General features: G+C 33.7%; 1 protein-coding gene across 1 annotated transcript; it reads left to right on the top strand.

Annotated features, from left to right (window-relative positions):
• Positions 1–20,913: 20,913 nt before the first annotated feature.
• On the top strand, positions 20,914–21,144 carry LOC127186547 (cytochrome c oxidase subunit NDUFA4-like). Its single transcript, XM_051142853.1, has one exon. It carries the CDS (start codon positions 20,914–20,916, stop codon positions 21,142–21,144), a length of 231 nt encoding a protein of 76 aa, XP_050998810.1.
• Positions 21,145–21,757: the final 613 nt, after the last annotated feature.

Raw genomic sequence — 21,757 nt, 5'->3', positions numbered from 1 at the left:
TCTACAAACAGCATATCTTTTTTATCCTAATCCTTGTATTTCCATCTTTGACCTTGTTACTCCATTTCTATCCAACTTTCATCCTATTATTTCCTTTTTTGAACTTGTCTCAAGGCTTCAGCATAGTATTTTCATCCCTCTGTTTCCCTTTTTTGAACTTGTTCCAAAGAGTCAGGCTTTATCCACATATGAGGCTGTGTAGACTGCCAAATGGAGACACAGCTTGGATGGCTTTTGTTAGGGTGCTGGCTCCCTGATGTGGTAAAGCCTTCCAGAGTTCCAAGCGAAGGCAAACATCTACCTGCCTCTTGGCACGTGTCCATGGGTGGTTAACATCCTGATGTCTGAAGAATCACTCTGTCCAATAGATGTATGATCTCCATGTTGGTGCAAGGTTGGAAATCTTTCAGTCCACAGAATGAAGAACAAAGAAGACCTCCTTTTTATTAACAGAATTGAATTTTGGTGGTATAGTCTGTCAAAATTTGAAGCTAATAGAGTTGTTAATATCAGAAAATTACTGGTGAGTAATCAAATGTTGAGAGTTCACTAGGTCCCACTGAAGGAAACTCCATGGAGCTGTAGAAATACTTCCTTACGAGGATCCCACCAAGGAGAAATAACAGGCTCAAGATCCATTATGTAGGAACCAGACTGATTGCCCTAGTCAGACCACTAGTAAGACTCCAGACTTAATCACACAGCTGACACATTGGAGGCAAGACGAACAAATGATTCCTGCCTTGGTGGGTTGCTCTAGCCACTGCCTTCAAGTCTCCATAGCTGGTTGTAATGTCACCACAAAGAACAAAGACTGAAAATCGACAACTGTGTCCAGGATCGTGAAGTGCTTCCATGTCCTAGAGGGAAGGTTGAGTGTTGAGAAAGAATCATACACATCCCAGGTCCCTTCTGCAGAGTTCCGGGCTACCTACATTTTCTCAGCATAACTTAATTCACCCTGATTAGCACATTCGTATTTAAGAAAAGTAACATCATGATAAATTCCAGAAAATATATAATTGTCTTGAAAATAGCTTCTAGCAATATGCTTGATAGTTACAGAAATAAATATAGTTTTACAGTTCTAAAATGAAGTTGGTACTGTTGTGTAACAAAACTTTTTCTCTGGTGAATAGGAATCCAGGACAGAGCAAAGTGTACATTTCACCATAGTCTACTTGGAGAACCAAAGAGTTTTATTGAGATTAGTTATAGGAATATGGGTGATGGGTTACTTAGACTTCAGAAATGACTCAGTGTATCATCATAGTAAACCCCAGCATTGGTGACTTATCACAAAAGCTGGGAATCTGGGGAAAAGAGCCTATTGCAACATGGGTTGTATTAATTTAAAAGTAAATAATAAATTGGAAAATTATATGTGTATTATAACTACATCTTGCATTTCTGAAATTTCAGAATCTGCTGCAATTCAGTAGAGTGGCTTCTGGAAGATGAAATTTCAACATAAACTTCTGTGGGACATTCCATTTAGAAGGTGAAAGAAGATATGGCTTCTTCTCAGGTAAAGTATGTGTGGGTAAGGGAGAGGATGATTGTCCTTTCAAAAATATTATTAACTCTTCAAAACTTATATCACCTGTGAATTAAAACCAGCTTCTTTTTATGTCCTTTTTTTTCAGGACAACTTCTACAAAATCAAAACATATTCTGTAAAAATTATAATTTCTGATATCAAAGATGAATATAGGCACACAATTTTTACAGAGAATGAGATGGGTCATTTTTATCTGTGAATAAAAAAGAAATATTAAATTCATGTTAGTCTATATTCATCTCACAGTTTCTAAAACTTAACCTAGGTGCACATAGAAAATGGACTTCATATAAATGCATGGTATAAGGTTAAGCGAGAGCTGAGGGATAAAAAAATCAGAAAATTTGTTTTAATACATGCAGTGTGGAAAATTATACTACATGAAATGACCTAGGCAAGAAAGGCAAACACCACACTTTCATTATTTTATAGATAGTAGCTTCACATGGATTTTTATGTTTTATTTTTATTTGAGTGTATTTAGAACAGAAAAATCTTGGAAGAGGCCTCGAGAGTGAAGATGCATCATGACAAGCTGGATAGGAATATACATTGAGAACTTATTGGAGATGGGATGAAATGGGGGAACAACACTTCAGCCACATAGTGGTTTGAAGTAGAACATGAAAAGAGAGGAATAGACATGGGGTTAAGCCAAATGTGGTGTTATGAAAACCTGAATCAAGCATAATGTATTTCACTACATTAAAATACATGTGTAAACTTATAATGGTTTGGATGGTGAATATTTCCAATACTTTGTCCTGTATCAGTCATGGGTATTGAGGAGATTATTAATGGGAGCCATGCTAGAAAAAGAACATCACTGAGGTTAGGATTAGAATGTTTACAGTCCTATCACTGTCCAGTTGATTCTCTATGCCTGCTTCCTGTACATGGCATGCCATTTCATCCTCATCTTTCTGATACAGCCTCAGAGTCCTAGAGATCCAACAAACAATAAAGATAACCCTTCTATAAAATAAGCTGCACTTAATTTGTTAACTAAGTGTTTGTCATTACCCTATTTCACCATAATATTCTTACCCAATTTGCAATTCATTTCCAAATAAGATAACAAAAAATTCGTTAAAAAAATGAAAAGCAATTAGTTTTCTGTCTGGCAAACATTAGTACCAAGAAACAGTTTATGACAGATATGTGAAGATGTGTGCCCAAAGCCTTCACATACTCCTGCCAGAAAGGCGGGAGAAGCTAAAGAGCTAATTATGAACGTGTAGGAAAACTCCTAAAGATAACTAGTATACGTTTAAATACTAAGAACATAAAACTTACATTTTTGTCATCAGAAGGGACATAATGAAGGTGATTGGAACAGTGCTGGTAACTAGTCAGTGAGAGTAATTGACCCAATAATTTGCACTTTAATAACTCTAGAAGGCCCAAACCCAAATGTGTGATCCTCATTGTGGACAAGGTAACAGCCTCTACTTATTGCTACTTACTTCTTTATATAATCTTGTATGTAACTATAAAATTTCCCCAAATGGACTATTCAATTCAGTAATAAGTCCGCTTAGATGAACTTCTATATATTATTGCTTGCAACCTACAAATTGCCTATGATCCAAAGAGCAACAAATTTAATGTGTTGTACCCCATTACATCTCATCTCTACTATGTTCTCAAGGTATATTCCTGCAGAACATGTCAGGATTTCCCTTTCCCCTCATGGCCTCTTCCTAGATTTTTTGATTATAAATATTCTCATGGTAAAACACATAAAAAATTCGTGTGAAGCCAATATCTATATAATAAAAATGTTTGATGTTTGAGTCTCTTGCATTAGGTCACTTCCTGCAGTACAATTTTTCACATTGCCTCTTTTTACGATAAATTTTCTGCCTTCATTCATCACTCAGCTCTATCTTAAACCTATAGCATGTTTTTATGTGAATTTCGTTTTCTATGAGCATCTAGGTTGATATAAGATTGAGCTATTGTGAAATGAATATTAACATGAATATATCATACCAAGTTTCATGGTCTTCAGGAATATTCCTAGGAGTGGTAAATAAGGGCCTCATGCTATTTTATACTGTTTTCAAGAACCTCCTCACACCCGTTCCAAACTGTTCCTGACTACATGCCTATTAGCAGTGGATAAACTTCCCTATGGACTCAGCCATCTTAACACTTTTCATCAGCCTTATTCCTAGCAATGGCATTCTGACTTAGAGAAGACATGCTGTTAAAATTTTAATCTGCATGTCTCGGATGGTTATGGATATTAAGCCTTATTTTTGGATGATCTTTTGTTAACTTTCCAAGCACATTAAAATTTGGCTTCATTTTTAGTTTTTGATGCATTTATGTATAATTAAATACAATTATATTTGGCTCAACAGTTTCTCCCTCTAATTTCAAAAATATCAAGCTACATTTAATCAGAATCTTTGTGTTTCTAGTGCCTAAACTTTTAGTTCTTTGTATATAATAAAAACTAATCCATTGGTTGACCATGCCTGGAAAATGGTTTATTGCAATATTTAGTCAGCATCTCTGATTGTGTTTAGAATTTTTTTCAATGTAAATAAGATTTTAGTTTGGGAGGCAATATTTCTAAATTCTTCATGCTTTCTTCCATTATTTTGGTCCTATATTGAGAACTTATTTCGCTAGGCTTAGAACATCATGAATACTCTAAGAAATTTATTTCTTCCATTACTTAAAGAGTGTCTGTTAAGGTGAGATATAAGTTACTTCAGTTCAGTACATATTTGGTGAACAGTATATGTCCACACTAATTTTTGAAATGTGAATTTCTTTAGATTTTACGTAATATACTTTATTGCCATGGACAACTAGCTCAGTTGGGGATAGGTCCTTGAAATCAGGAGTTCTTGGAGTGTTGGTGAACAGAAATAAGGCAAAGCGACACACGGACAAAACTCAAGATTAAGTCTTCCTCTGAGTGTATTTTCCAGCCAAGAGGTCTAGCATTATATTTATTCCTGAAAGCAGGGTTTTTTGTTTTTGTTTTTGTTTTTGTTTTCTTTTTTTTTTTTTTTTTTTTTGTTACATCTCCAACAGCATTTTCCCACAAAGCAGATTCACGGAAGTCTGGGAGCAATCAAGCATACAGGTACAGTTGTAGAATGTGAAGTTATTGTTTTATTATATTTTGAATTACAAACTTTGTGTGAAACAATACAAAGTACAGGGATGCGTAACAGAAAGATGTCATCACTTGTAAGTTATTGCCTTTATATCAATATGAATGTGCTTTCTTTTGTCTAGGGCCAACATATTCTCCCTAACGAAACTTGTGCCCAGCACCTGTGTGCCAGGATATTTCTCTATTCTTCTCGTTCCTTCTACCTGGAGTCTTTTGAAATACTCCATTTCTTTGTAGGCCATAGTATAACATTAACTAATGATTAATTTCTAGTCATGTTTCTTTTAAAAAGTGGAAGTGAAGCAGAACTACTTCGGTCATGGACAGTCCCTGGCTGCAGTCCTGGGCCAGGGTCTCATAGCAACCACTGCTACACTTGAGGAGTCTCACGTTGTAAGTAAAATGCAGTTAGAATTTAGAGAGAAAAAGAAAATAGTTCCAGAAAAGAGAGTTTTGAAACTGCAGTTTCTGCTGGCAGGAATATCGACCCCAGTCAAGAAGAATCTCCCCTTTTCAGAGGTGTAAATTCACAGGCCTATGTAGTACTTGACACACAGGCTCCACTGAAGGGGGATGTGACACTTTATGCACATAAGTTCCACGTTCTTTCATATTTAGGATTGTGGCATTTATGAATTGGGAATGTCATTGTTTACATAGCTACCTCTAATAATTATATCATATAAGACCATTTCTAAAATGTTTTAACTTGCAACGAAAAGTACAATAGTTGATTAAAATTTTAAAATGCATATTTTTGATCAGATTTATGAAGAATTTTACATGATCTTTTTACCAGCTCAAGATCTAAAAATAATAAGAGAAAATGGACCACTAGAAATTGATGTATATCAAATTTAATTTTATAAAAAGTATGAGGAAATCTACACCATCTTTTATATTAGGTAAGATAAATTTATTAAGTAGAAGAAACAACTACCTAATTTTAATTAGTAGTTTATGGGCAAATTTTCCTTGATGTGTGAAATAAATTAATCATCCCATCAGGAGCCATAATGTTACAGTACCATGTCAACAAGGGAATGCAGTAAAATACAAGAAAATTTTCCCACATACATGCACTAAGAGGTAATAAATCACATAATTTACTCTTCATAAAGGCTTGGATACAGTTTCTTTATTACACTTTCAGCTTCCATAAATTTATCGCAACAGAAGTTAATTTGCTCTGGTTGAAACCACTGAGTGTTTTATTTTTAACATTTAAGTTTCACATTCTGCAGTGTGAACTGAATTTCATTAAGTAAGAGATAATTAACATGGAGTCTAATCTTCACTCATACATCTGCTTAGCGCTGGAATTACGAACACAGATCACCACCACTATAGCCTTGTCATTTAATGTTAATATTTGTCATGTCTTATAAAACTATATATAAGCACTTCCAAACAAAATATTTTGAGTCGTGTTTATACTCATAGCTACCATAAGGGAGAAGTGAAGTTTACAATATTTAAGCTTAGCATATGAAACTGAGCCAGGAAGATAGAAAATGACATGATGAAAGATATTGGTCATTTCTCCTGGATGTCCACTGAAATGAAATATAATCGAAACATTAAAAGTTTTGCTGAATATTACTTCTGAAAATGTGATATGGAAATATATATAATTAACATTTTGAAGTATGATATGCTGATATTCTTAGAGGTTAACTAGATGCTTTTGTTTGAATTTTTAATTTCATTAATTGATAATATAAATGCAAAAATACTTCAGTTAAAATTTCATTTAACCTTGAAAATTTATTTATGAGTTATTTTTGAGAGGATAATAAGATTACAACATATCCTTTTCCTCTAAAACACTGACAAGGATATTCATAATAGGTATCTGTCATATACATGGCCTAGTTTTTTATTGTTATTTTGTATACAAATATATAAACAAATATAGATATAGATAGATAGAGATAGAGAGATAACGATAAAAATAGATATAAAAATCTTGTATAGTTTACTTTCCAGTAAAATACTAATAGATGTGATATTATACTCTACATTTGAAATATTTCCTTAAAGTTCTAATAAATGGTTCAAGTATAGCCAATAAATATCTCTATGTTGTTAGCTACAAATGTTCTTTCATATCAGATTGCAACATGGAAGGACACAATTGATTTTTCTATATAATAGTCAATATTGATTTTGGATAACAAATAAGAGTTCAGCATATTGTGAGACATAAATACTTAAGAACAAATGATTGAGATATTGTAATAGTGTGCATCATAGAGACAGAGTGTCATTCCTCACCATGATGTGTGAACCTGCCTTTCAAAACTCCTCTGTACATATTCACCAATACATGTATCCAATTGTGTGTCTTATCTAGGTATTAGTATTTGGCAAGTCTACATTGCTTATGAATAGCATAACAGACTATTCTACAAGGTAAAAATACTACATATATAACTCAAGTAACATTAGACTACAAATATTCTTGGTGCATATATTTATATAAACTTCTAATTTGGTCAAACAGGAAATATATGACAAGAAGGAATGAACATCTTAGTAAAATTATCCATTGTTTATTGTGTATAAAATGCAATGTAAATTATCTGTGGGATTAAGTCAAAATATGTATGTGAAATATTGACTGATGAAACATAACAATAATCACTTTTGTTAAGGTAAAGGTATGAATGTCAATTGTATGTAGTATTGGTTCTAATGTTAGGTACCTTCACTTTTAACAAAATATGTGTGTATCTTAACATTTCAGGTAAGTATAAAAAACAATGGACAAAGAGTATAAAATTCATATTTATTAATTTAGTTATAGCTTCAACCAAGTATGTTAATAGAGTACACTAACTAAGAAGGGGTTTGTTTGTTTCTGTATCATTGTTTCAGGGGATCCTACTGAATCACAGACCTGAATCCAGCGTGGAGAGCTTTACATTACTGAATTGTGAATATTGGATAATACATTTACAACTCTCCCTGAAATGTGGTTTGACATACATACAAAAATGGAAATAAATATGTATAAAATATTAATTCACTCTGATAATGTTCTTTTTATATACTTTTGTTTCGTCATCCAGAATTCCCACAAATCCAACAATCCAGTAACCAAGGGGGAATACTTACACATTCTTTTTATAGTAAGTCGATAAGTTGTTTGTAGAATGCTTTCTAAAAGTGGTTGAAAAGAAACTCTGACAATTTTTATGAGTTTAGAAAGATCATTGAGACTTTTTAGTCCACAATAACATATCATTTTGCATTAATTATGCTAAATAAATTGCTTTGCCTGATGATACAGTACAAATGTTTGGGGTTTCTGACAGTCTAAAAGTTTATCAAGTGGTTTATGAAAACTGCAAAAACAGTGTTTGTGCTATAGCACCAGAAATATGAAGACAGTAGGAAAAATATCAATACATATTTCATGAAACTGTAATACATATTCGTAAATATACCTTGTTGAGATATTCATTTAAAAAGACACATACACAAATTTGAAAGAATACATGGTGATGATCACTATTTTATTAGAATTGTGAAATTTTACATTAACTGTAGCATTTTAGGATTATGCATTTAAACAAATTATTTCACATCATTTATGCATATATATACATTTATGATATAAAATGTAAATTTAAAGTAGAATCATGTCACACACACATATATCCACACACAAATATGTATACATATGATTTCACAAATCTTTAACACCAATTACTGTTTGTTACCAAATTTCCAAAGAACTAAAATTTCATATTAAATATCTGAAATTCTGTTACTTCTCAAAAGTGTGTTTTTACTCTTAATAAATTAATGACTGTCATTGAAAATACAGAAGCTATAATAAAAATAATTTTTAATTTTACTTAATTTTTGCTTAAGAAATACATATTTTATACATATAAAAACATATTACCAAATCAAAGTAAATAACAGAATCCATTCATGTATTCTAATTGAGAAAAAATTTTTTCAAAAACTCAGGTATCTTTTCATTTCTATTACATTTTGTATTAAGTACTGCCTTCATCATACACTTGATGTTGCTGAAAAGAATATAAACATTAAAAATATCAGTGGAGCATTCTGTAAGAATTGTGTGTGTGTGTGTGTGTGTGTGTGTGTGTTTGTGTGTGTGTGTGTATGAAAGAAAAAGCTGAAAATGTTAAAAGCCTACGCCATGTCACACTTAGACAAATATATAGATACATAATGCATAAAATGGCACATATCTTGGGATCATAAAAAATGTTGAAACACAGAACTGTAAAAAATTTGCTCCAAGAAACAAATTTAATGGAAATAATGTAGATTAAAGATATTTCATGAAATTATAATATATTTTGTGAAATATATTAAAGTCATTGATAATTATTCAGCATAACAGATAATGTGAAATAAAAAATATACAACAATCACACAATAATATAAACCTACTCCTCACTGTGAAACTCAAATATAAATATGGACAAAAATCAGTTTTTCAAACACATGAAAAAATTAATGACAGAAATGAGCAACTAAAATTATTTTTTTTATATTTATGTTTCTAATGTATTCACTTTACATCTACACCGTGGCCCCCTCCCTCATTTCCTCTCAGACTTACCTTCTCACCCTCTTCACCCCATTCCCCTCCTCTAGTCCTCAGAGAGGTAAAGCCCATTGCCCATAACAACTGACATCAGCCTGTCAAGTCTCATCAAAACTGCATTTACACTCTTTGTCTTTAGCATCTTGAGGCATTGCACCTGTAGGACGTGATCAAAGAGCTGGCAACAGAATCCATGGCAGGGAAAGTCCCTACTCTTCTTAATAAGGGATTCATGTGGAGACTGAGCTGTCTATGAGCTACATCTGACTGGGGTGCCAACTTCCACTCCATGCATGGTCTTTCAGTCTCAGCTGCCACACCTAGGCCCACATTTGTTAACTCTGTTGGTCTTCTTCTGGAGCTCCTGTTCCCTTCAAGTCCTTCTATCCCCCACACATTTTGGTTTTAGCTTGACCCTTTGCGATGGAGTTTTCCTTCTAGTACCTTCTGTAAAGCTGGATTTGTGAATAGGTACTATTTGAATTTTTTTTGTCATGGAATATTTTGTTTTTTCCATCAACAGTTATTGATAGTGTTGCTGGATAAAGTAGTTTGACCTGGCATCTGTGGTCTCTTAGGGTTTGCAGGGTCTCTGTCCAGGCCCTTCTGGCTTTTATGGTCTATGCTGAGAAGTCAGGTGTAATTCTGATTGGTTTGCCATTAAATTTCATTTGTCCCTTTTCCCTTGCAGCTTTTAATATTTTTCTTTGTTCGGTATGTTTTGTGTTTTGATTATTATTTAACGGGCAGTTTATCTTTTCTGGTCAATTCTGTTGGGTTTTCTGTAGGCCTCATGAATATTTATAGACTTCTCTTTCTTTAGATTGGGATAATTTTCTTTTATGATTATATTGAGAATAGTTTCTGGGCCTATCTTCTCTTTCTTCAATGCCTATTATCCTCAAATTTCTTCTTTTCATGATGTCCTTAATTTCTTGGATGTTATGTGTCAGGAGTTCTCCAGATTGAGCATTTTCTTTAATAGTTACTTCAAGATCTGTGATTGTATCTTCTAGACCTGAGATTCATCCTTCCATATTTTGGAATCTGTTAGAAAAGCTCACCTCTGTGTTGCTCGCCTTTTTCTCTGAGGTCTCACGTTCTCGTTTTTCTTCTGTCTGTGTGTTTATCGTTGAATCCATTTTCATTTTCAGATCTTGAACTGATTTTTTTGTTTTCTTTCATCTGATTGTTTGTATATTCCTGAGTTTCTTCCATTGCCTCTTTATAGGTCTTCAGAGTTGAACCGTTTTATTTATTACTTTCATCTGATTGTTTGCATTTTCCTGTAATTTTTCCATTTGCACTCTATGTGCTTCTTTTATGTCTCTCACCTGTTCGCCTGCTTCTTCCTGAATTTGATTACGAATTTTATTTGTTTCCTCCATTACCATCTTCATTACTAAGGATTTGAGGTTGTTTTCTTGTATTTCCGTCGTATTTGTGTTTTCTGGGTTTTTTTTTTTGGGGGGGGGGATAGCTGGAAACTGGAGACGCCATGTTGTTTTGGGTTTTTTTGCGTATGCTTTTTTGCTGTCCTTTTGACATCTTGCCATCTTTGTTTTTGTTGGGTAGCTTTCCAGAGTTGAATGGAGAGAATCTGATGAGAAATTCATTCATTTTCTCATGATTTCCCCAGACTGGGAGCTCTAATGCTTCACTGGTGATGATGTTAGGAGGTTAGCCTTGTTATTTTGGACTCTCACAGCCAGTGATCCTCAGTTCCCCTGTTCTGTGGGTCCTGCAATTGTTCTGGATCTCTGAATGAGCGTTGGGTCAGGCCAAGGTATCCACAGCCTTCTGTTTTCTCTGCCAAGTCCAGTCAGGAACACTGGGCCTGAACTGTGGGCCAAACTCAGCTAGATTCTCAGGGCCTGAACCATCTAGCGAGCTCAGCTAGGCATTCTGAGCCCAAAATGCACACAGGGTCCAGTCAGAACTCCTGGACTGGGACTTCGCACCAAGCTCAGCCAGGGGCCCCTGGCCCAAAGTGCATGGTGTGATCAGTTATTGACTCAGGGCCCAAACTTTCCGCCAATCTCAGCCTGGAACTCTGGATTCAAACTGCACACTGTGTCCAACCAGAATCTTAGAGTCTGTGGAACTGAGCGGTCTGCCCAGCCTGCATGACAGCAAGAGAACTGTGGCTGCGCTGAACCAGTGCTGGTGGTGGTACTGAGCGCTCCGCCCAGCCTGCGTCACAGCAGGAGAACTGCGGCTGTGCTGAGCCAGTGCCTCTGGTGGAACCAAATGCTCCGCCCAGCCTGCGTCACTGCAGGGGAGCAGACCCTGAGCTGAGGTGATGCCTAGTGTGGAACTGAGTGCCCCACCCAGCCTGCTCCACAGCAGGGGAGCTGTGGGTGTGATGAGTTAGTGCTTGGGCAGAACTGCTTGCTGGGCTGCACCAGAACCCAGGACTCTGGAGCCAAATTGTCCGCCGAGTCCAGTCTTGGTCCCAAGTCACCACGCGATCCAAATCCTGCCCAGAGTCCCCTCTCCCACAGCAACTCCCACCAGCCACCACACCAATCTCCTCCAACAGAAGGCTATGAGCTGCAAACCTCAGACACCACCACTGCTGATGCTGGTGCCGTTGGTGCCACTGCTGCTGCCTCTGCTGCTGCTGCTCCGATCCGAGAAAATCTGCACTCCTCCCCTGAACAGAGGCACGCAGGTCCCCTGCACCATGGTCCCTCCTCACCATGGAGCACTCCTGCTGCTGTGGTGTGGGGACCTCTGTGTTCCTGGCTCAGATATCTTTGCAAATCCCTGAATTGTTCACTGGAGCCTCCAAACATGGTCCGCACTGCTCACCGCCATCTTGGATCCTCCTTAACACCACCTTTTATATCAGGTAATCTAGATTTATTAAGTTGAAGAAACAAATACTGAATTTTAATTAGTATTTAATGGGCAAAATTTTCTTGATGTGGGAAATACATTAATGAACACATAGTGAGCCATAATGCTACAGTACCATGTCAACAAGGGAATGCAGGAAAATACAATAAAAATTTCCCACATACATGCACTAGGAAGTAGTAAGTCACATAATTTACTGTTCATAAAGGCTTGGATAAAGTTTCTTTATTACACTTTCAGCTTCCATAAATTTAACACAAAATAAGCTAATTTGCTCTCATTGAAACCACTGAGTGTTTTATTTTTAACATTTATGTTTCACATTCTTCAGTGTGAACTTAATTTTACTAAGTAAGACATAATTAAAGTGGAGTCTAATCTTCACTCATACATCTGCTTAGCTCTGGAATTACAAAAACACATCACCACAACTACAGTATTGTTATTTAATGTTAATATTTGTCAAGTCTTATAAAACTATATATAAGCACTTCCAAAGAAAATACTTTGAGTCGTGTTTATACTCACAGCTACCATGAGGGAGAAGTGAAGTTTACAATATTTAAGCTTAGCATATGAAACTGAGCCAGGAAGATAGAAAATCATATGGGGAAAGACATTGGTCATATCTTCTGAATGTCCACTGAAATGAGATATAATTGAAACAATAAAAGATTTGGTGAGTATTATTTCTAAAATTGTGATATAGAAATATATATAATTAGCATTTTGAGGCATGATATGCTGATATTCTTAGTGATTAAATAGATGTTTCTGCTTGGATTTTTAATTTAATTAATTGATAATATAAATGCAAAATTACTTCAGTTGAAAGTTTCTTTTAAACTTGAAAATTTAAGTATGAATTATTTTTGAGAGGATAATAAGATTACAACATACCCTTTTCCCCTAAATCCCTGACAAGATAATTATAAGTTTCTGTCAAATACATAGCCGAATATTTTATTGTTGTTTTATGTGCTAATACATAAACAAATACAGATACAGGTAGAAGGAGAGATAAAGATAAAAATAGTAATAAAAGCCTGTATTGTTGAATTTATAATGACATACTAATAAATCTGATTTTATACTATACATTTGAGTTATTTCCATAAAATTCTAATAAATGGTTAAATTATATCCAATAAATATTTCTATGTTGGTAGACACCAAAGTTGTGCCCAAATCAGATTACCACATGGAACAAAAAAATTGATTCTTCTGTATAAATAGTCAAAGGTGATTTTGAATAACTAATAGAATTCAGATTATGGCAAGAGATATATACTTAAGAACAAATTATCGAGATATTGTGATAGTTTGCATCACAGGAACAGACTGTCAGTCCTCATCATGATGTGTGAACCTGCCTTTCCAAATCCCTCTGTACATATGCACCAATACAGTTTTCCAATTGTCTGTCTTATCTAGGTATTAGTATTTGACAAATCTACATTGCTCATAAGTAGCATAACAGGCTGTTCTACAGGGTAAAAACACTACATATATACCTCAAGAAGCGTTAGATTACAAATAATCTTGGTACATATATTTATAAAAACTTCTAATTTGTTCAAACAGGGACTATATGACAAGCATGCATGAACATCTTAGTAGAATTATCCATTATTTGTTGTGTATAAAATGCAATGTAAATTATCTATGGGTTTAAGTCAAATTATGTATGTGGAATACTGTCTGATGAAAAATAATAATAGTTATTTTTTGTTTCCGCAAAAGTATGAATGTCAATTGTATGCAGTTCTGGTTCAAAAAAGTTAGGTACCTTCACTTTTACCAATATATGTGTGTATCTTAACATTTCAGGTAAGTAAAAACCAATGTATAAAGAGTATAAAATTTCATATTAATTACTTTAGTTATAGCTTCAACCAAGTATGTTAATAGAGTAAACTACCTCAGAAGGGGTTTGTTTGTTTCTGTATCATTGTTTCAGGGGATTCTACTGAATCACAGACCTGAAGCCGGAGTGGAGAGCCTTACATTACAGAATTGTAAATATACGATAATACATTTTCTACTCTCCCTGAAATGTGATTTGCTACACATACAAAAATGGAACTAAATATGTGTAAAATATTAATTTATTCTTCTATTCTTCTTCTTATATACTTTTGTGTCATCATCCAGAACTCCCACAAATCCAACAATCCAGGACCCAATTGGGAATGCTTACACATTCTGTTCATGATAAGTAGATAAGTTGTTTGAAGAACACTTTCTAAAAGTGGTTAAAAATGAAACGCTGAAAATTTTTATGAGTATAGAAAAATCATTGGGACTTTTTAGTCCACAATAACATATCATTTTGTAGTAATGAAACTGAATAAAGTTCTTTGCCTGATGATTAAGTACAAATGTTTGGGGTTTCTGACAGTCTAAAAGCTTACCAAGTGGTTTATGAAAACTACACGACCAGTGATTGTGCTAAACCACCAGAAATTTGAAGACAGTAGGAAGAATATCAATACATATTTCATGGGACAGTAATACAATTTCATAAATACCTTGTTGAAATATTCATTTAAAAAGACATATACAAATTTGAAATAATACATGGTGACGATCACTGTTTTATTGGAAATGCAAAAATTTACAATAACTGTAGCATTTTAGGATTATTCATTTAAACAAATTATTTCACATCATTTATGCATACATATACATTTATGACATAAAATGTAAATTTAAAGTACAATCGTGTCACACACATATATCCACACACAAATATGTATACATGTGATTTCACAAATCTTTAATACCAATTAATATTTGTTACCATATTTCAAAAGAACTAAAATTTTACATTAAATATCTGAAATTCTGTTACTTCTCAAAAGTGTGTTTTTACTATTAATACAATAATAACTGTCATTGAAAATACAGAAGCTATAATAAAAATATTTTTAAATTTTACTTTACTTTTGCTTAAGATTTATATATTTTATACATATAAAAAACATATAACCAAATCAAAGTAAATAATAGAATCCATTCATGTATTTTAATTGAGAAAAAATTTCTTCTAAGACTCAGGTATCTTTTCATTTCTATTAAATTTTGTATTAAGTACTACCTTCAGAATACACTTGATGTTTGCTGAAAAGAATATAAACGTTAAAAATATGAGTTCAGCATTCTGTAAGAATTGTGTGTTTGTGTGTGTGTGTGAAAGAAAAAGCTGAAAGAAATAAAAGCATATGATATGTCACACTTAGACAAATATATAGATATATAATGCATAAAATGGCACATATCTTGGAATCATAGCAAATGTTGTAACACAGAAATGTAAAATTTTTGCTCCAAGAAACAAATTTAATAGAAATAATGGATGCTAAAGATATTTCATGAAATTATCATATATTTTGTTATATAATAAAATCATTGATAATTATTTAGCATAACAGATAATGTGAAATAAAAAATTTACAACTATCACACAATAATATAAACTTGCTACTCACTACGAAACTCAATTATAAATATGGACAAAAATAATTTTTTCAAACACCTGAAAAAATCAATAACAGAAATGAGCTCATAAAATTATTTTTCCTACAATTATATATATAATGTATTCACTTTCTATTTCCACTGTAGAACCCCTTCCTCATTTCCTCCCAGCCTTACCTTCTCTCCCTCTTCAGTCCATTCCCCACCTCTAGTGCTCAGAGAGGTAGAGCCCTTCGCCCAAAGCAACTGACATCAGCCTATCAATTCTCATCAGGACTGGGTGTACACACATTGACATCTTAACAGAAGGGACAAAGGAACCTATGAAACAAGCTGGTGTTGCCATTTTAATATCTGAAAAATTAGACTTAAACTGAAATCAGAAGAGAAAGGAAAGATCACTACATATTCATCAACAGTAAAAACCAACCATGAGTAGGCTGGTGGTATGGTTCAGCAGTGAAGAGCACTGTCTGCTTTTCCAGACATCCTGAGTTCTAGTCCCAGCAACTACATGGTGGCTCAAACCATCTACACCCTCTAATGTCCTGCCCTGGCTTGCAAGTAGGTTGGTGTACATGCAGATAGGGCACTACTATATATAAAAATATAATCTTAAATTAATCCCCAAAACAAGAATATATTGCAGGTTACCATATCAATTTATAACATCTATGTATCAAATATAAGGCCACCCAAAATTCAGATATAATCAAATCTTGAGTTTCTCCCAGTGAGATTGTGTAACTTCAGTATCCCAATCTCAGCAATAAACATGTCACTCAAACAAAAACTGAACAGAGTAATTCTGGCATTAAATATCACCATAAGCCATACGGATTTAGCAAATAACGAAATATCACCAAAACACACACAAAAAAAACTTTCTTCTAAGTAAACTCATGAAAGTTTTTTCTTAAACTGGCCAAAAAGCAACAGATACAAGAACTGAAATAATACCCTGTACTATCCGACCAGTATGACTTAAGCTGCATATTAATACCAATGCCCACACAGTCTGTGGCAGAATAAAAGATGTATTATTTTCTTTTTGAAAATCAGTAAGTTTTATAATCCCTAGGCAGATTAAAAGAGAAAATTGTCAAATTAATTACATTAGAGAAAAAAATGGAACATAACAACAGGCTCTCAGGAAATCCTGAGAAAACACTTGAAAAAGTTTCTGTGTGACAAAGAACACCATCATTCAGAAAAGATGCCAGGCTATAGAATGGAAAAATAACTTTATCAGTTACATATCCTAAAGCAGGCTAATACCTAAAATATGTAAAATCAATAAGAGCAACAAAAAAACTGCATACAATTTAAGGACACTAGGTTAACTCACTCATTAAAATTTATAGTTCAATAAAAACTAGTCTAGAGTTTAGATTGTGTGAAATTTAGGGTTATTTGTCCATTTAAAGCTTATGATAGTACTGTAGCCTTACAATTTCCACAGTTCTTTAACTTTAGTGTAAAAAGGAGAAAATGACTAGAATGAAAAAAACCTGCATATGTTTTGAGTTGTTTCTTATCATCACATAATTAATATGGCATCATGCTATATTGTATATTCTGCCTTATTAGTTATTAGTAGTAAAGATAATTCAACAGTATTAGATTATGTGGTGTCCTAAAGATGAGTCAGCAGTTGGGAATGCATATTGCTTTTGCAAAGAATATAAATTTAATTTCCAGAACCCACTCACAACCATCAGTAACTTCTATTTCAGTGAATCTGACACCCTCTTCTAGCCACTAAATTACACCAGGCACATATCTGGAGGAACAGTCACACAAGAAGTCAAAGCACACATAGATATAAAAATAAAAATATTTAAAGTAAATAATATTTCCATGCTAATGTCATTCAATATGCAGTATATTAAAATTTAGAGCCTTTTTCTGGAAGAAGGTACTAAAATCAATTTTCCATTGTTGTTTAACTTACTTTTACAATTCTTGAAACTAACTGTATGATTTTTTTCATAAAATAAAAAATAAACATTTTAACTTATCATACGTACCTCTAGCATATAATCTTAAACTGTTCATGTAAGTCGCAATGTTACCTGCTACCAAAGTAACTAAGGCATGATTATGCTCAAGTTGCCTGATTATGTCATGACAATAAACTATTTGATGCATTTGACTGAATTTAGAACTTAACAGGGTAATTAGGAAAATAAACATTATTATCATTATTTGCAGAAAATAAACATGTAGCTTCATAATTTTTAACATTTGGAACAAAATATGGTTATTATTCTTTTAACAGTAAATATAACTTTCAATGTTTTATCATTCAAGGCATTATATTTCCAATATTTACATATAAGATATCAGGGTTTTTTCTAATTTACTAGTATCGAGGCACAAGTGTTACATGGCAAAAACATTAGCTGATTAAGAACCAATTTGAAATATTGCATTAGCAATAAGTTTATTCCACAGTATTACTGGAAGAAAAGGTGCCTGGACTTACTTCGTTTGTTTTTCCATTTATCTATGTATTTTATTTTATTTTTACTTTTTCGAGAAAGTTTTCCTCTGTAGCCTTGATTGTCCTGGTCTTGCTTTGAAGACTAGGCTGGACTTGAACTCAGAGATTTCTCTGCCTCTGCCTCACTGAGTGCTGTGATTAAAGGCCTGTGCCATCATGCCAAGCTCCATTTTAATTAAATAAAATAAAACTAACTAGCTTCTAAACGTTACTGAGACAGGGTCCAGCCTTATCATGAACTTCTGATGATTGTTTCTTGCTCCTCAATGCTGCATTATACAAGTAGGTACCAGCCATACCTAGATTGTCCACTACAGGGATAAGAATCTAGGGTTTTGTGTATTCTTGACATGTATGCTGAGTGGTATCTGAAGCAATCTTGCAATGTTAATGAAATGACCACATTTATAATGGAAAAATTCAGTAGATCTACATGAAAACAATATAAACATATATTTTTAAAAGACAAAAACAGTCAAAGATAATCAAAATATACTTACAATTAATACTATTCTTTTTCTACATTTTTTACCTCCAGAAAATTCCGTAATTTACACTATGTTCTGGAAATAGAAAAATAGTTAGTTTGTCTTTTAAAAAAATCAAAGCATATAAACACATTAAATTTCTACTTATATAAAAATTATCTTCTAAGTCATAATCATACAAGGTTAGGTGTATAAAAGGTGTTCCAGTTACCTAATTATCTTAAGCACAATAAAGTACTTATAACAGATAAAAAATCTTTTCTAAAATAGATTTTATTTACCTAAACACAACTCAACTTCCTTAGGAATCATTATTGCACTGCAAATGTTTGGTAACAAAACATATTTTCCACTAAAACATAGTTCTATCCAAATGTATAACAAGAACAGAAGAAGATATAGTCCTTTGGTTGGCATACATTGAATTGATAGTAAGCAAATAAATTGACAAAAAATTGAACTAGTTCATTAAGGTAGAAGACACAAAAGGTATGCTATGCTAAAGAGGCTGAGAGATGAAGATGACCCAATTTAAGGTCACCCTGTTCTCATTCAGGTACACACACTTAATGACAGCATTTGGAAGGATAATATAACAGGAAATTTAACTTTAAAAGTTCAAAGAAAGGCCAGTCATGGATGTTCACATCTTTTATCCTACTACTAGGGAGGCAGAGGCAGGTGGATGCCTGTGAGATTGAAGTCAGCCTTTTCTACAAAACAAGTTTGAGGAGAGGACAGCCAGGACTGTTATTAAAAGAAACCCTGCTTTGGGAAATATATAGAGAGATATGTATATATATATATCAGGTAACTAGAATTCTGCACTATGATTTTTAAATCAAATAAGAATGTTAAAAACTTTGCGAGGTATAGTGCGCACATGCCTGTAATCCCTGCACTCAGGAAGCAGAGGCAGGCTGATCTCCGTGAATTCAAGGCCAGCCTGGTCTACAGAGAGAATCCAGGACAGCTTAGACTACAGAGAAAACCTGTCTAGAAAAACAAAAATCAAAAGAATTTTGAAATTTTCTTCAGTCAAACAAATTTAAAAATAAAGTCTAGAAAATACTGTTTGGTGACTGAATTGTAAACAAACCTTAAACAATGGTAAAACAAAATGGAAGTGGATAAAAACAAACTATCATGAATCCCAGGTTAACTACTAAATGTCAAAATCCTGGATTGTCACTCATGAGTATAAAATACAGTTAATGTTGTTCTGGTTTTTCATAGTAAATTATATCTTCTTCAAAAAATCTATTCAATAAAATATAAAAGAATTGAAACAAGCAAGTATTTTAACTTTCAAACAGAACAAAAAAACAATTAAAAAACAAAACAAAGAAAATTGACAAGGCCAGGTGTGATGGTGGTTGCCATTAATCAAAGCGCTCCAGAGGAAAAAAACATAGTGATTTTTTCAGGATAGCTAGAGGTATACACAAAACAAAAAACACAACCAAACAAACAAAAATAACTTTTTCTCTCTCCTTGCAATTTTCCTTTCCTTAGTTGCTAAAACTCATATGCTAATTTGAATATAACTATGAATAAAACCAAGTAAACTTGTACTTAAATCCTTACCTTAAATTTTGAGGTGCTTCAACAAAAGAACTACAAATCTTTTTTCTTTGTTTCAATGCAGGGATGACCCATTGCTTATTTGTTCGAAGTTCTTCTATAAAGCGCCCTATCCATGGGATTTTTTGTGTATCTCGATCCTCTACATATGAGTACTCTATCTACAGGCCATAAGAGGACATCAGGTCACATTATATGTAGTTGTGAGCCACCATGTGATTGCTAGGAACTGAACTCAGGATTTCTAGAAGAGCAGACAGTACCCTGAACCACAGAGCCATCTCTCCATGCCCCCCTATTTGAATATAGTTAAACACAAAAAACAAGTTAAGGAGACTGGAAATGTCAGGCCAGAACCCTTTCAAGGAAGACCTCCATATTTACAATTAGTAGCCCGTCATGGACAGATGCAGAAAAATGAAATTCAGGTGGCAGAAGGCTATATTCAGATATTTAAAAGGAAAGAAAGACAGAAAAACAGACTGAAGGACCAAACAAATATCAAAATAAAACACGTTCTCTAACTCAGCATAAAGCAACTGAACCCACTTACATATTTTTTAAACAACTCACAAATTAATATGGAAACAACAAAATACCAATAAAATTAAGAAAAATTTAATCTATAAAAATAGTGACTCTGGTTTGTGTCTTGCTTTTGTTTTCCTGTCTTTGAGGACGTGGGCCTCTGGTGCCAACATGCTCCGCCAGAAGCTCAGGCAAGCCAAGAAGCATCTCAGCTTGATCCCTGTCTTCATATTCACTGGAGCACGAGGTACTGGGGCAGCACTCTATGGGATGCACTTGGCATTGTTTAATCCAGAGGTCACCTGGGACAGAAGGAAGAACCCAGAGCTTTGGGACAAACTGGGTCCCAATGACCAATACAAGCTCTACTCAGTCAATGTTGACTACAGCAAACTGAACTAAGAGGGACAGGACTTCTAAACCATAATGCTCACAATAAAGTTGCTTCTAATGAAGTTCTTTCAAAAGCCATCTGCACAATTTTCTACTTAACCAGGGAAAACTTTTCTGAATGCATGAAATCATGTTGATTTATTGGACTTTATTACACTGGTGAATACATTTCCAAACTTGAAAAAATAGTAACTCTTTCAAAATTAGAAACCCAAGTGTTAAGAAAATCAACCACCAAGATCAAGTAGGCTTCACCCCAGAGATGCAGGAATGGCTTAACACACATAAATCTATATGTTAAATATATAAGTGAAATGAATATAAACAAACTTTAAAAAACAACAAAAATTATCATCTTTTACTTATACAGTGGGTTCTTAGCTAGCCTAGACTCTGTCCCACATCCCAAAAGAAGGAAACAAAAAAACTAAGTAAACCCAAATAAACCAAAAAAAACTTTAAAGAATGGACATGTATCTCATAAAATGCTTGCCCATCATACAAAACCCTATGTTCTATAAACACTAACAAAGTAGACCAAAAAAAGGCAATTGGCAGAAAAAAATCTCACCTGAGTATCATTTTTAATATAAAAATTTCTATATTTCTTAATAGTTTCATC

Source organism: Acomys russatus, unplaced genomic scaffold (assembly GCF_903995435.1).
Source record: "Acomys russatus unplaced genomic scaffold, mAcoRus1.1, whole genome shotgun sequence".
NCBI lineage: Eukaryota > Metazoa > Chordata > Mammalia > Rodentia > Muridae > Acomys > Acomys russatus.
The sequence above is the reverse complement of the archived record's forward strand: the minus strand, read 5'-3'. Positions and strand labels throughout refer to the sequence as shown.

Bases quoted from the DNA above. Each gene is read 5' to 3' on its own strand.
- LOC127186547 (XM_051142853.1), top strand. From the start codon at position 20,914: ATGCTCCGCCAGAAGCTCAGGCAAGCCAAGAAGCATCTCAGCTTGATC.